This window comes from Muscardinus avellanarius (genome assembly GCF_963383645.1).
Source record: "Muscardinus avellanarius genome assembly, chromosome: 4".
NCBI classification, from domain to species: Eukaryota; Metazoa; Chordata; class Mammalia; order Rodentia; family Gliridae; genus Muscardinus; species Muscardinus avellanarius.
This window is the reverse complement of record NC_137789.1, coordinates 23,968,780-23,984,465: the sequence shown is the minus strand read 5'-3', so window position 1 is coordinate 23,984,465 and position 15,686 is coordinate 23,968,780. Positions and strand designations below refer to the sequence as shown.

The window sequence follows — 15,686 nt, the reverse complement described above, 5'->3', positions numbered from 1 at the left end:
CTCTCACCAGGCAGGCGTACCGCCCCCTCCGCTACTAATGATTGGCTATCGCGCCCGTCCATCTCGCCCCTCCCCGGTGTGCCGTCCAATCACGCCCGGCTTCGCACACGGACCAGTTCCCAGGCCCTCTAAGTGGGCGCTGTCCGTGACGTTTAGGTGACGCGTTACGTCACGACCGGCGGAAGTCTCGCTCGTTGTTTTGAAATCGGCGGGTCGGTTCTTTCAGGTTTCTGCCCGGTGGTCCAGTTCCCCGCCGACCACTCAGAGGTCCGCCTGTGGTAGCGCTCCTGAGGGTTGGGGCTGCAGCCGCGCCATGTCCACCCCTCCGTTGGCGGCGTCCGGCATGGCGCCAGGGCCCTTCGCCGGGCCCCAGGCTCAGCAGGCAGCCCGCGAGGTCAACACGGCGTCGCTGTGCAGGATCGGGCAGGAGACGGTCCAGGACATCGTGTACCGCACCATGGAGATCTTCCAGCTCCTCAGGAACATGCAGGTGGGCGTGCGAGGAGCTAGCGGGGTGCTTCTGGGCTAAAGGAGGTGGGCTGGGCTGACCTCAAGTGTGTGGCCGCCCCCATTTCCATTCAGAAGTGTCTCCCAAGGACGTGTCTGTCTCTAGAAGTCGGGGATGTAGGGGTGATGTTTTTTCAAGGCCGGATTCCTGGAAGATCGAAGCTGCATTTCCCAGAGTCGACCGAGTTCTCTAGTTTCAATGTAAGCTCTGTACCGCAAGGAACAGGTGGGTTACACTCCACTTCCCTTTTTAGATTATTTAATTTTTTTCAACAAAATTTCTTATGGAGTGTAGAGTCCAAGGATCCGAAGAATTCATATTCTGCTAACGGACCTGGGAGGGGGGGGAGCCTTTTCCTATTCTTGGCATAATTAATGTACAGTAAACCACCACCGTTATAAGTTTTGACATAATGTGAGACAGTTACCACACTCACAGTAGTGAGCATATCAATCACCCCCAAAAGTTTCATCGTGCCCCTGTGAAATCATTGCCTCCCGCTTTCCTTCCTCAAGCAATCATTTTTTTTTCTGACAACATAAATTAAGTTGCATTTTGTAGAATAATGTAAATGAATCGTACCTTATGTATTCTCTTTGTCATGGTTATTTTTTTAAATCTCAGCATATATAGGCAGGTCATTTCTTCTATTGCTGAGTAGTATTTTTATGAATATGTTGCACATTGTTCAACTGTTGATGAACATTCAGAATGTTTTTACTTTGGGCAGTTATAAATAATGCTGCTGTAAATGTTTACTTATCAGTTTTTGTGTACACATGTGTTTCACTTCTCCTAGATAGAGTTTAGAAGTGTGAGCTGGCTCATCATAATTTTTAAGAAAATTTTCCAAGTGACTGAGCTATTTACATTACCATCTGCAATGTTTGATGGTTCTAGTTCCTTCTCATTTTCATCAACACTTGTTATTATTGCTTTGCAAATACTTATACCAGTCTGTGACCTGTTTTTCCGTCTTTTCACATTATTTTTTGAGGGAGTGTGTGTGTGTGTGTGTGTGTGTTTCTAGGGTTTGAAACTAGGGGAGTCTACCTCCAAGCTACATTTCAGCTCTTTTTTTTGTTTTGTTTTGTTTTGGATCTGGGTCTCCCAGTGTTGCTGAGAATTTCTCTATGTTGCTTGAACCTGTGATCAGGATTCAGCCTCAAGTACTGGGGTGATAGGTGTGTACCTCCATATTTGGCTACATTTTCAAATCTGATGGAATTTTGAGTGTTGCTTTTTCTTTAACAGATCTTGCTTTTGGTGTCATCCCTAAGAAACTGCTGCCTAACCCAGAGTGACAAACATTTTCCCCCTATATTTTTTCCTAAAAGTTTTATAGTTTGAGTTTTTATATTTTGGTTTGTAACCTATATTAAGTTGATTCGAAAAGAGGGGTATGGTGATAGAGATGAGTCTAAATCCATTGGGTTGCATATGGATAGCTAATTGTTTTAACATCATTTAGCTAACCCATTTTCCTTATTCTGTATGTGTGTGGGGGATTGAAACCAGGGGTGTTCTACAACTGAGCTACATCCTCAGCCCTATTTTATTTTTTATTTTGAAGCAGAATTTCACTAAGTTGTGGAGGGCCTCAGTAAGTTGTTGAGACTAGCTTCAACCTGTGATTCTCCTGTCTCAGTCTCCCAAGTATTAGGATTACAGGTGTATACCACCACACCCAACTTAGTTAACTCATTTTTAATGCTCGCTTAAACTTAATGCTTAACACTAAGAGATGTGGGTATAATTCTTGCTTGACAAATGAGGGATCTGTAGTTCAAAGAGGTAAGGTGACATACCCAAAGCTAGTCAGTCGTGTAGGTATTGGAAACCAGGTTTTCAGACTTTACAACTTTTATTTCTATGGATGCAGAGAACATTTTATTACCCTCCCCCTTTTTTTATAAGTGGAAGTTTTTCCTCCTGATTAATGTTTTAAGATTAATTTAGTTTTGCAGAAATCTTTTCAGACCATTATCAATAAGCCAGTGCAAAACACAACATAAGGAAGAGTCAAGAAAAGATTGAAACTCTTTGGCAGTCATTTTAAAAGTGGGTAGATTCATATCTAAAATGATTAAAATGTGGATTAAGCAGTATTTCTTTATTTTTAACCTTCTGACTGTAAAGCCCTAAATTACGGCCTGCAGAGGTGATAGCTAACATCTGCCAATTTCCTTGGTCAGGCGCATGCTTATTGGAACAATTTCAAGAAGTAATTTTATCCCTGTGTTATAGTTAAGAAAAATAAAGTTTAAAGAAGTAGTAAATTATCCAATATCACACATGACTAGTACTTCTTCCTATTAACCTCTTTATATTATTAACTTGCTATCAAACAATTTGCATTATTAAAAGAAATATAAAACAGTTTATGATCTATACAGTCTTTCAAAAGAAGAAGTGGCTAGATTACATGTGGACTGTATTTAAAGCTAATCTGTAAGGGGCAGTGATGGTTACTTGTGTGTTTTGCACTTTGTGGTACTCATCAAAGACCCTTTGGTATACATCATAATTTGCTGAAAAGGCAAAAAAAAAAAAAAAAGTGCCCCTTCATTTCCAGAAAGCTGGAAGAAAGAGGATACAAACAGGTTGCTCTTAACTGCATATATCCTGATTATTTATTAATACAGTAGTCCCTTTGTCCACATTTTCAGTTACCTGTGGTCAACCATAGTTCAAAAATACTAACTGAATATTTTGAGAGAAAGAGTAGGGGGGAGTGTGTTAGTCAGCTTTCTGTCACTGTGACAAAATACCTGAGAAAATCAACAGAGGAGGAAAGATTTATTTTATTGCAAGGTTTCAGTCTGTATTCACTTGGCTCCTGATTCTAGGCCTGTGGTGAGTCAGGGCCCCATGGTGGGGAACATGTGGCAGAGAAAAGCTGTTGGCCTCGTTGTAGCCAGGAAGTAGAGAGAAAGAAGGCAGAGAGGAAGGGATGAGGGACAATCATACCCTTCAAAGCTGTTCTAAAAATGACGACCTTCCTCCAACGAGGCTCTACTCCTAAAGGTTGCACTCCCTCCCGGCAATGCCGCGAGTAGGCGCCTAAGCTATTAGCAGGTGGCCTTTGTGGAACAGTGTAGATCTAGTCCATATCATAGAAGATCACATTTGCATAGCATTTATTATAGTTATACTTGTTCTGTTTTATTATTTGTTGTTATTGTTAATCTTGTACTCTACCCAGTTTATAAATTAAACTTTATCATAGGTCTGTCAAGGAAGGAAAGAACAGTATATACAGAATTCCCCACCAGCCACAATTCCAGGCATCTCCTGTGATGTTAGAAGGCATCCCTCTCTGTGAAGAAGGACTACTGTACATTTTTTACAGTATTCAGATTTCATATCATTCTCTGTAGTATTAATTCCTGAAAGTAAAATAGCAAATGCTAAAATTATTTCTATGCACTTGTTATAGAGAAATGTTTCTTTATATATTAGGTGCATATTAGCTGCTTAAGTCTGATGAAAACTATGGACTCTTGTGAGAAAAATGTACAAAAACAGTTTGGGAAAAAAAATAGGGAGCCAAAGAATATCTCCCCAAATATCCCTAAATCCCAGATTAAGATTCTCTGTGAAAAATAGCATTGCTTTGATTCTGTTTATTATCCTTTAAATCTTTCTTATTTTATTTTTGGAATACATAATACATTCAGAATTCAGGAATAAAACCATACGTTATAGTGAGCATTCTCCCTCCCATTTCTGTGCACGCGGTACTTAATCCATCTCTCAAGCAGTAGTTGTTAATTATTCTTACTACTGTTCTCATGTATCCTTCCAGCTATTTTATGTATATTTAAGCAAATGCGTATGTATATTTCATCCCTCCTCCTTTGCACAGATAATAATGTTTTATGCACACATAATGTATCACGTCCCTTGGTTTTTTTTGTTTGTTATATTTTAGAATTTTATTCACATCCATACAGAACGATCCCTCTTTACATAGTAGTCTACCGCATGGGATTTATTAAGTCAGTTCTCTAGTGAGAGCATTTATGTTGCTTTTAATTTTTCACAGATATGCTGCAAAAGATCATCTCCTACGCAGATGTGCAAATGTACCTGTAGGACAAATTTTTAGAAATAGCTTTGTGCTTAGGTAATTAGGTAACTTTTGATGACTTGCACTCTATGGTGTTATACTAGTATATGCTGCAATATCCTCACTGAGACCAATACAGTGGATTATTATTTTATTTTGGGATCTTTGATTACTTGATAGGTAAGAGTTCTACCTTATATTTCTCCAAGTGTGATTGAATTTGAGGATTTCTTTATAAATTTATGAATCATTTATATTTCCTTTTCTGCTAAATCTTTTGCCAGAAAAGCATTCAGCCATATTATTATTATTGGCCCATTTTTCTATCTTTTTTATCCTACTCTTTCATATTGTAGGATTTATCTGTTTACAAAGTAGAGAAACTTCCTCTATGATATAAATTGCAAATATATTTTTCAATCTTGTTTTGGCTCTGCTCCTGCTAGTTTTGCCATCCACACATTTTTTAAGTAGTTGAATTTACCAGTTTTTCAGAGCTTCTAGATTTTATGTCTAGTTAGGAAGACCTTACCCACTTAAAAATTAGGAAGAAGTTTTTAATTTTTTGTTTCAATTTTTACATTCAAAACTTTGGTCACTGTGTAATTTATCCTATTACAAAGTATGAGGTATGACCCCAGTCTTACTTTTTTAAAAGGTCAGTTGAGTCATTCATTTTTCTCCTTCATTGATTCAGATACTACTTCAAACAATCCTATTTGGAGATATTCTATTCCACATATCTGCCTCTCTTTTAAGCATCAGTGCCAAAATTTCTTGCATTTTGAGGCTCTTATAATGTGTTTACACTTGTTTTTTTTTTTTCAGAATTCCCCTAGTTGTTCATGTTTATTTTCCCACATGTACTATTTAGAATCAGCTTTAGTTCTAAGAAAAACCTGTTAAGTGTTTTTTATTAGGTTCATTCAGCCTAGAAAGACTTGACATAATTATGATGTCGAGTGTTAAATAACCAAAAATATGGAATATCCCTGTTTTATTTTCTTAAGAGGATGTTTTCATTTTTATCTTGATATCTTTAAAATTTATTCCTCAGTCTTTTTTGTTGCTTTTTTAAGTTTTTTTGTTTTGTTTTGTTTTTATACATGAAAACACAGCTGTTGCTTTCTTTCTATTCTGCCCTCATCTCCTTAGAGTAACACTTTACCATATCATTTGTAAATAGTGATGATCATAGCACTTTCTTTTTATTCCTTTACCTTTTTCTCACCTTTTCCTCTCTCATCATATTGGCCCATGCCTCTAGAACAATATTTATGAGTAGTATCAGTGGTCTTGGTAGAAGTCCTTTTCTGTTTCACAGTGTGGTGGGAATTCTTCTAATCTTTTCACACTAACCATATGCTGACTTGATAACTGAGATAAATATTTCATTATAGTGGGGGATTTTTATTATGTTCTCTACTTATTAAGAATAGGTGTTGAATTTAGTGGAATACCTTCTTAGTATCTAGAGATAAGATGATGTATCTGGGTTTTCCCACAGTTGACAAAGGTAGTTATTGGTGAACTTTCCAGCTGAGTGGTGTCTATTAGATCCAGTAACCATGTGGGCTGCAGTGTGGGAACCTCACTTCTCCCATGCTCACTGCTACCTCAGCTTCTAGGACACTGTCTGACACATCAAAAGTGTGCAGTAGTTTTCTTTTTAGTTAATCTTATTTTTCTCCCCCTTGGGAAGCAGGTATAAAAACTAATAGCAAACTCGAGGAAGATAATTCTTTCCAATTCAAAAGATTATGCTTTCTTTCATAACAGGGCTTATTAAGATGTTTTATATAACACATCATTATGAATTTTTAAGTTTATATTTATTAATAAAATATCTCATTAAAGCCAGGCGTGGTGGCGCATGCTTGTAATCCCAGCATTCAGGAGGCTGAGACCAGAGGATGGCGGTTCCAGACAGCCTTGGTTACTTAGTGAGGCCCTTTCCAACTCAGTTAGACCTGGTTTCAAAATAAAGAATAAAACACAGGGCAGGGGGTGTTACTCAGAGGTCAAATGTCCCTGGGTTCCATCCCCAGACCCGGGGGAAAAAAAAAAAAAAAAAAACTCATTAAAGTAAAATGTGAGAGTTAGGGAGAAATGGGTCATAGGAGGAACTCTAGATGAAAAAGGAAATTCTATAGAGGAGCAAACAAGGCAACCTAAAGGAGGAGAAAGGAGCGGGGGGAGAGGAAAATCTCTAAAACACACAATGTACTTAAACATAGCAAAGTCAACCACTAAGCCGAGCAAGGGAAGGACGGTCAGGGAGGAGATGGGGTGGGAATTGGGTAGGGGTTAAATCAGTAATGTGTACATGTATGTACACACAAGTTTTTTACCCCAATATGATGTATGAATATAATACACCAGTAAAAATTTTAAAATAAATAAAATAAAAAATTTCAGACTGTACTTTAAAAAACCTGTGTTTGTGCACTATACTAAATATGGCAATATGTAAGTTCCCATCTACTAAGAAAAAAAAAATGGGCAAAGTATTAAATGTAGTAAATGCATGGTAAAGTTAAACAGAGCATCTCTATGCAAGATATAATGATTGCATTCAGTATAATACAAACGAGAAGGTAGGAATATATTTAAACTTCTCTCTGATTTGTTAGTATCTAGGAAGCTGAGAAACTGAGAGTTCACAAGGAAAAGGCCTTCATTGTATTGAGGGATGAACCTTTGATGCCATCCACCTCTAAAAAGGCTTGTCTGATTCAGCCTTTGGTATTTATTAGATTTCTTTGAAGCATGTGAAGTGTTTTAATCCTTGAGAATTTTTGAAAATACTAGTAGCATTTTGTTTCAAATAATTTTAGAGCTGTCTTCTTTATAAACTATTATATTTGGAATGGGAAACTTGAAAACGCAAAAAAGGAAAAAACAGTTATTGAAGCCCATCTATTTGATTGTGTGCCCTTTTGTATTTACTCTAAACATTGTATCATGCTCTTTTTGATTGTGTATTTTTTTTATTTCTACCCCATCTTTCCTAAAAGGAACCAGAAAAAAATAATAATCTGAGATATAGAAAGAGTAGGCTGATTTTCTATTTATTAGACTGTAGATAGTACCTTGGTTATAAATCACCTAATCCTAATCTCCAAATTTATGAGTAAACTCATATAAATGAAATCACTAGAAAAGATTGTATAGACATTGTATTCTTCATTCCAGTATGTTTGATTCCATAGATTAAATTTATGGAGTATATGTTATATGTATACAGAGAAAGGAAGACCTTATTCATGATATTTAGCTATGTACAATAGGTACCTGTTTAGTTATAAGTTTAAATAAGTAATTTCATTTTCCTGTGTTTATCTCCAATAGATGTTTTGGCTTCATTTGATAAAATTCTTGAATTTAAAGTATATAAATATTCAGGACAGATATAATCATAGAATTACTTATAATACTATATTAATAAAGTTTAAGTGCAGACTGATTTGCACACATTGTCTCTTTTTAAAGTAAAATATCTGGTAAAGGTTTATATTTTAATGTGTTTCTTGAGCATCATTATAGTTAAGGTATTTTGAGAGTATTTTTTTTTTCAATAGCAAGAGCCTCCTTCTGCTAAATAAAAAACTCCTGAGCGTGTGTGTGTGTGTGTGTGTGTGTGTGTGTGCGTTATGGAGAATTGAACCCAAGAGCATTCTACTCCGAGTTACACCCCTACCCTATTTGTTTTTTTATTTTGAAACAGAGTCTCAGTAAGTTGCCGAGGCTGGCCTCTCAGCCTCCCGAGTACTGAGATACAGGCACACGCCCCCACACTGAGCTTTAAAGTTGTACTTGATGATAGGGCTTAGCACAAGTTTTTTTCCTCAGGCTGTTAAGTAGCAATGAAATTATGCCAACTTGCTATAATAAACGAGCCTGTGTGAATTCTGTCACTCTTAAATTCTTAAAATTGAACTTTATTAAAATGTTTCTGTTAGTTTACCTATAGAAAAGTGTTGATTTACAATACTGTATTTTTATTTTGTTCTGCCCCACAAGCTGCCAAATGGTGTCACTTACCATACTGGAACATATCAGGATCGCTTAACAAAGCTGCAGGACCATCTTCGCCAACTTTCTATTCTCTTCAGGAAGCTGAGATTGGTCTATGACAAATGCAACGAGAACTGTGGGGGGATGGATCCCATCCCAGTAGAGGTAATGTTTTCATGAGAAAGGGAACGTGAATGTGAAATGTGAGATGGCATCAAGATGTGTAATTTTCTTTTCTCTTTTCCTTTTTGGCAGTCTTTCCATATTTGAGTTTTATTGGTTTTCCTTTGACCAGAGAAGATGAAAATGTGATATATATGTGTAGAGTGACTGTTTTATTTTCACATGAATAATTTGCTGTAGACGTTGCATTTCCAGCCTGTGTGACCTTTCTGCTAGTCATGTTGTGAGGATCTGGTCGTCTCCGTGGCAGTTTTTATCATAGTTGTCAGCATCTTCTTTAAATTAAAATTGGTGTGTAATTTTTTTAAGTAGGAGTTTTAATAGTAGCATTAACTACTTTTTAAAATGGCTTTCATAAAAGTGCTTTACAGATCCGTTTTCTTAATTATTATTAATGTAGGTGTGAGACGTAGCCAGGTGAAAGAATTTTGTTTTAAATATTTACTAACTTTAGTCTTGGGTCATAGGTATATAATTAGGCACATGATATTTCCCTAAGTGGCATTTTTCCCATTGACACATTATATTGCTGTCACCAGAGGTAGCTGGGAATCTTAGATGTCCTCTCACTACCTGTAAAGAACAAGTTCATGGAATCAGGCTTCCTTTTTGAGTGATGAGCATGTAAAAGATAAACAGAGAAAAATTAAACTTCAAGAAAGTGAAAAGAAATGGTCAAAGATGTGAGAGGAAGATCAGAAATGTGGTTGACATTGTCAGATGCCTCAGAAAAGTCAAAGAATAAAGGAGTAAACACTATCCTGTCAATTTTGCTAGATGGAAATTGTCTGTATATTTGAGTAGAACTTCAGCAAAACACATTTGCAGCATGGTATCAGATCACAGTGGGTTGAAGGTTTATCAGCAAGGGAGGAGCTGGAGCCAGCAGTTGGACAGCAGTCTTTGAAGTACAGATAAAAAGCAAGAGGAAAGCAGTCAATGGGTGGAGGGGTGTAAGTGAGGATTTGGGGAGCTTTGGCTCCAAATGAAAAAGACGGAGCATGTGTAGAAGATAAAGGAAGGAGAGCAGAGGGAGAGGTTAGAGGAAGAGGAATAAACAGTGAGACAGAGGGCAGAGGAGTCAGCACAGACAGATGGACTGATCAACTTCAGAAAAAAGGGCGGCTCCATATTAGGAGAGAGGAAATACAGAAAGATTGAATGTAGATGTGGGCACCTTTCTATTTGACTAAGAATGTGAAGTTCGGCCAGATGATGTCTAGTTTGACCAGTTACTTACCTCTGGCTTGATCTTGAATTAGTAGTATAAGATCATGAAGACTAGATGGTTCTGAAGTTCTGTCACATTTACAAAATTCATTAAATGGTTTTCATCACAAACTACCTGTGTTTAATTATAATTCTAGAAGTTTCATTGTTCTCTAAACTTTTTGTTCTACAAAAGTTATTAGTACTAAAAGTACTTAAAACATCTAGAGATGTGCACAGACTGAAGTTTTAATTTTCTACTTACCTATTTTAGAATGTACTGATACAGTGTAGTTATACATCTCTGGTGAGATTCCTAGTGATACATTCCCATAGGCATCCAGCATTTCTTGTGTTTCCCCTGCATCTCACCCTGCCACCCTCCTCTTGCCTCTGTGCTAGTGAGATGGGCAGTGACACCTCCATGTGTCTTCCCCTTCCCCCCACCCCTTATATTCTTCCTCTTCTACTGGTCTCTCCTCATTTTCATGAAGTCCCCTTCATTTCCTTTTTTCTTTCCAGCTTCCACATAGGAGAGAAAACATAGGACCCTTGACTTTGTGAGACTCGCTGATCCCACTTAGCATAATGTTCTTTATGACTGAGTAAAGCTTCTTGCTTGTGTGTACATATCACACTTTCTTTATCCAGTCATTTGACTTGTCATGTGGAATTGTGTTGCTATAAATGCACACATGTGCATTTATTATATTATGCATGTGTCACAATTAGTATCCTAACTTTAATTCTTTAGGAAAGATTCTAAAGAATGGTTTAGCTGGGTCACGTGAGAGTTAAATTCCTGGGCTTTTCAGGAGCCTCCATACTGGCCTCCATAGTGGCTGTACTAATTTAAGTTTTAGATGGCAAGTTAATGACATTTATATAATTCACATCTATGAAGTTCTTTTTTTTAAGTATAGATGAAGGAAAGCCTGTCTTATTCATCTCAATAAATCATAAATCTCTTAAAGCAGTAATTTCATCTTATTTGACTTTAATTTTGCAATGTCTCCGCCAGTATCTGGCAATTAAATATCTGCTTATTCACTAAATAGGTTATTATTTAATTAACAACCAATATATAAAAACTATTTTGCAAAAGAAGCCTGAAGGGTAGTACATAAAGTGCATTGAAATGATAAATGCCTAAAGCTGTTTCAAGTAACACTTTAATTGAAAATTTTAAACTATGAAGAGCATAAAATTTTATCTTAATCTGATGCATCCTCAATTTCAGCCTTCATAGAAAAATAAATATATATATATATATACACACATATATATGATCCAAATTTATATATATCATATATATACTTATATATGTATGCACAAGTATTTATTTATTTATTTATTGTGGTACTGGGTATTGAATCCAGTGGTATTTTACCTCTGAACTAGATCCCAGCCATATTTTGTTTTTCATTTTAAAGCAGGGTGTCACAAAGTTGGGTCGTGTTTTTTACTTCTAACTCGTATTATTGCTCCCAGCACCTTATTCCCTATGTGGAAGAAGATGGCTCCAAGAATGATGATCGGGCTGGCCCACCTCGTTTTGCTACTGAAGAGAGACGAGAAATTGCTGACGTAAATAAAGTAAGTTCTTTTATATTTAATACAGGTTATTAAATTACCTGTACATTTTATATTTCAGAATTCTTGATAAAAATTGCTAAGGAGTCTAGTGTAACTCAAAAATGTAATTTTGGGACTGAGTGCCTGCTCTGTGTCAAGTGTTGTCCTAAGTGTGAGAGTTTCTGCCTCGAACCAGCCCCAGGTGTCGTCTGTCCTCGTGACCTTTTCAGATGAGCGGACAAGCTGCTGCTTAGGAACAAAGGACTCTCCTGGAAATAAAGCAGTGCCGAGTCATGTTTTGATGGCTCTTTACAGAAACAAAAGTAATGCATTGTATTTTAACACATTGGCATTTGCTTGCATTAAATAAGTAAGTTGCATAATGCATAGTAATCACATTTTGTTTTTTACATTCAATTAAAAATATTCAGTTGTAAGCTGGGCATGGTGGTGCACACTTGTAATCCCAGCATTTGGGAGGGTAAGATAGGAGGATTGTGGTTCAAGGACAGCCTCAGCTACTTAGGCCCTTTGCAATTCATTGAGACCCTGTTTCAAAATAAAGAATAAAAATTAAGGCTGGGTATGTAGCTCAGAGGTAAAATACCCCTGGGTTCCATTCCCAGTACCACACACAAAAAAAAAAAAAAAAAAAAAAAAAAAATTCAGTTGTACTGCCTATTTCTTACTTTATATTCTAAATAAAGTAAGTAGGTTTATACCTCTTATTTTATCCTCCATGCTATGTCATATACTTGAAAGTGTACAGAAGAGTCTTTACTGTCTGGTTTCTAACAGTGCATATTACCAGTGTCTACCTTAGTGCCAGGAAACTTTGAGGCACACAGCTTTTAATTGGTACTTCATGTAAATCATCAAGAGACAAAATGAACTGGTTTAAATACTTTTTTTTTTCTTCATGTATTCTGACATCCTTAAGCCCTGATACCAAGTAAAGGATGAATTCTTGTTTCAGTCTTTATTCTTTAGGAATATCAGAATGAGTTTTACTTTGCTTAAGGCTATCCTGTTGATGGTAAAATAAAATTGAAAGAGGTAGTGGCAGTATTTACAGGGCTGACACATAATTGAATTCATGCATTTAGAAATTAAAGCATTTTTTATCAAGTGTCACATCTTTGTATGAATATTATATTACATGGTGTGGCTTAGCATAAACATTTTGTAAGTATCTACTCTGCTTACACATTCACCTGTTAATGTAACAAATTAGGCACAGCTGATGGATTTTGAAAATAGCAGCTGTCAACCTCTGTTAAAATCAATCAGTGGCAAGACTGTATATATTAAATCCTATATCATGTCATGAAATTTTATTTACAATTTAGCCACTAATAAGCCTAACTGTCAGCTCTGCTGTCCATAGTTTCATGATGTGTTTTGACTCTAGATAGTTTACTTGTATGCTAATTTTTTTGATTTAAAACTTTTGCATCCTTGAGAATAATTCTTCAAGTACCTTGTACTATATCACACTTTAAAAAACGAACTTTTGCTGTTCCCTGGATTTTAGTGCTCTTCTTTTTTCTTTAGGAATTAGTGAAGCTTTAAAAAGAATATAAACAAGTATATCAGAATTTATATTTCCAAGTGGGCGTTCTTAAAATTAGCCTTTTCTTTAGGCTTTGTATTTATTCTAGTAAGGGTACCATTTCTGGAACTATCTGCAAAGTTAGTAAAGCAAATTAGATTTTTAAACAATCAATTCTCTTTATTTTTTCCCTTTATTCTTAATCAGTTACTCTTCTCCACATCTCTCCTGAAAAGGTAAATAAATCATGGAAGCTGAAGTTTTTCACATCTAGTCCAGATGACTCAGTGCTGGACAATAGGCTTTAGCATTGATGAAGAGCACCACTCTTAGAACCATCTTGAAACTACAGATTAGTTCAGAAAGCCAAACTTACTGGTTTTCAGTCTTGTGCCTTTGGAGCTGGCTGTTGTTTTAGGTGTGGGTGTATAGAAAGTACAGCTGGCTGGGACTGAGATTCTGCATTCCCAATGCACTGATGAGAGCCAAGGAGAAGGGTGTGTCTAAGATGGAATCGCAGGCTACACTGAGAATGGCACCTCAGTACGGCACCTTGGCTCTTCCGTTTCTCTAGGGAGCTCAAGTGTCGCTTCCTGGTCTCTGATGCAAGACTTCATAGGTTTATTATTCCTCATTTGCCCCAGTAATCTGGGTCAGTTTTGTTAGATAACATAGACAACTGCTCAAATAACTGACTACCAGGGAGGTGTGGTGACACATTTTGGGAAAATCTGAAAACTGAGCAACAAAACTGAGTAGCTAAAAATACTAATAGCGTTTCTTCCAAAGACCATGCTAAGCGAGTGAGAGTCGTGCCCTGTGTGCTCTATCGCCAGGTACTATGTCTGTGTTCTGTTAATTCTGTTTTCAAATGTGAGTTAAATTAATATCATTAAAGGTTATTAGAGTATCTCTAATGGCTTTTTCTATTTTCCAGTAAGAGTTTTTTTTTCCCTCCCTTTTAGCTACCTACTTCCTCTCATTTCTTTAGCTCCAGATAGAAGTCATATAAAGCAACTTATTTAATTTTAGTTTGCTTTTTAATTTTCTAGTGAAATAAAAACAGATCTTTAGGCCTCTTGATCATGAACATATATACTAGTTTACCAGGAGGTAGTTTAATATTTATCTTTAATTAAATAGTGTATCTCCAAATCTCATGTTTCCAAAAGCTTGAATAATAATGACTCTTGTTTTAATAACCAGTAAACATCCTAACTAGAAGCTCTTTGTTTTTGTCTTGTTTTTCTAAGCAAATATTTACCACATAGGACTTGAAGAAAGGATGTTAAAACGAAGTTGATAAACCATAGTCTAGAGGAATCCAAGAATAGAAATATAGAGACACATACCTTATGTATTTAAGGCATATAGTAAATCTTGGTTGTGAAGATTATTGCATTGGTCACTGGGCCCTTTTGTGTTTTCAGAACTAGAAGTAGATTGCACTTGATGCTATGGGCCAGCAGTGGCTTCTGACATGTTTTGAAAGACCAGTTACATCGGACATCCTGTTTTTATCATACTTATTTTTTATATTGACAGCTACTTTCTGTGCATGCCACTAACATTTGTTGAATGCTTACTCACATGCCACGCAGTTCTAACACTTTACATGAATCAGATATTTAATCCTAACAACTCTTAGAATGTAGGTTCGATTATTACCCCCATTTTTCTTATTGAAAATAATTTGGTCATCACCGCCATTAATTAGGGAAAGAGCTGACCATCTGAACATCCAGAAAATCTGACTCAAGGATGTGCCTTTGACCATTATGTCCCAGCGCTGCTTAGAAAACCTAAATATTTATGTTTTATAACAATAAAATGTTGAATTTGTTTTCTTTGATTGGTAGAGATGAAGGAGTAGTGAGAGTGGGGGGCTGGAGCCACACTCCTCTCTGTAGGATGAATTAGAATTCAGGATGCCTGGCTGGAAGTAATTGAGGGCAGGAAATCATTGAGACCTTCTTCCTTACTTGATATTTAGCTTGATTTCTGTCTGGAGCATTGGAGTCCTAACTTGCAACATTTTAATCTTCTAACTTCATGGTCTATATTTCATGAAACATTCTTGTTAAATTTTTTTGTTTTTACAGAAACTCAAACAGAAGAATCAACAGCTGAAGCAAATTATGGATCAATTACGAAATCTCATCTGGGATATAAATGCCATGCTGGCAATGAGGAACTAAACCGATATTTAAATTTCCTTCTCTACACATGTTATACTGTTCTTTTTTTCCCCCTTACATATTTTCCCTTTGAAAAATATTATTTATCTGCTTTTATTTCAGTCACTAAATCTAAAGTTCCTATTTTTACATTGTGGTTTTACATTAAAGTATTCATTAAGTGTTTTTTAAAAGGCTCTTGATTCTATGAAAGACTGTTGTAATAAACTTTGATAGGGTTTGTGTTTGGTTGATCTTCATGAGTTAAATAATTATTTTTTAAAAGCAAAATAAAGTTTTATAAATAAATTTTAAAATTTGGCTAATGGTTTTGCTCATTTTACAGATAGAAATATCAACTACTGTCAATTTATGGTACAAATGAATTAAAAT

General features: G+C 36.2%; 1 protein-coding gene across 2 annotated transcripts; it reads left to right on the top strand.

Annotated features, from left to right (window-relative positions):
* Positions 1–313: 313 nt before the first annotated feature.
* Positions 314–15,314, top strand: MED30 (mediator complex subunit 30; the record flags this gene model as incomplete). Of its 2 annotated transcripts, XM_080694254.1 has the most annotated exons (4): positions 314–490; positions 8,604–8,762; positions 11,481–11,585; positions 15,219–15,314. In XM_080694254.1, the coding sequence occupies 4 exons, from the start codon at positions 314–316 to the stop codon at positions 15,312–15,314; spliced, it is 537 nt and encodes a 178-aa protein (XP_080550380.1). The 2 variants fall into 2 exon arrangements, with proteins under 2 accessions (XP_080550380.1, XP_080550381.1); XM_080694255.1 differs by lacking the exon at positions 11,481–11,585.
* Positions 15,315–15,686: the final 372 nt, after the last annotated feature.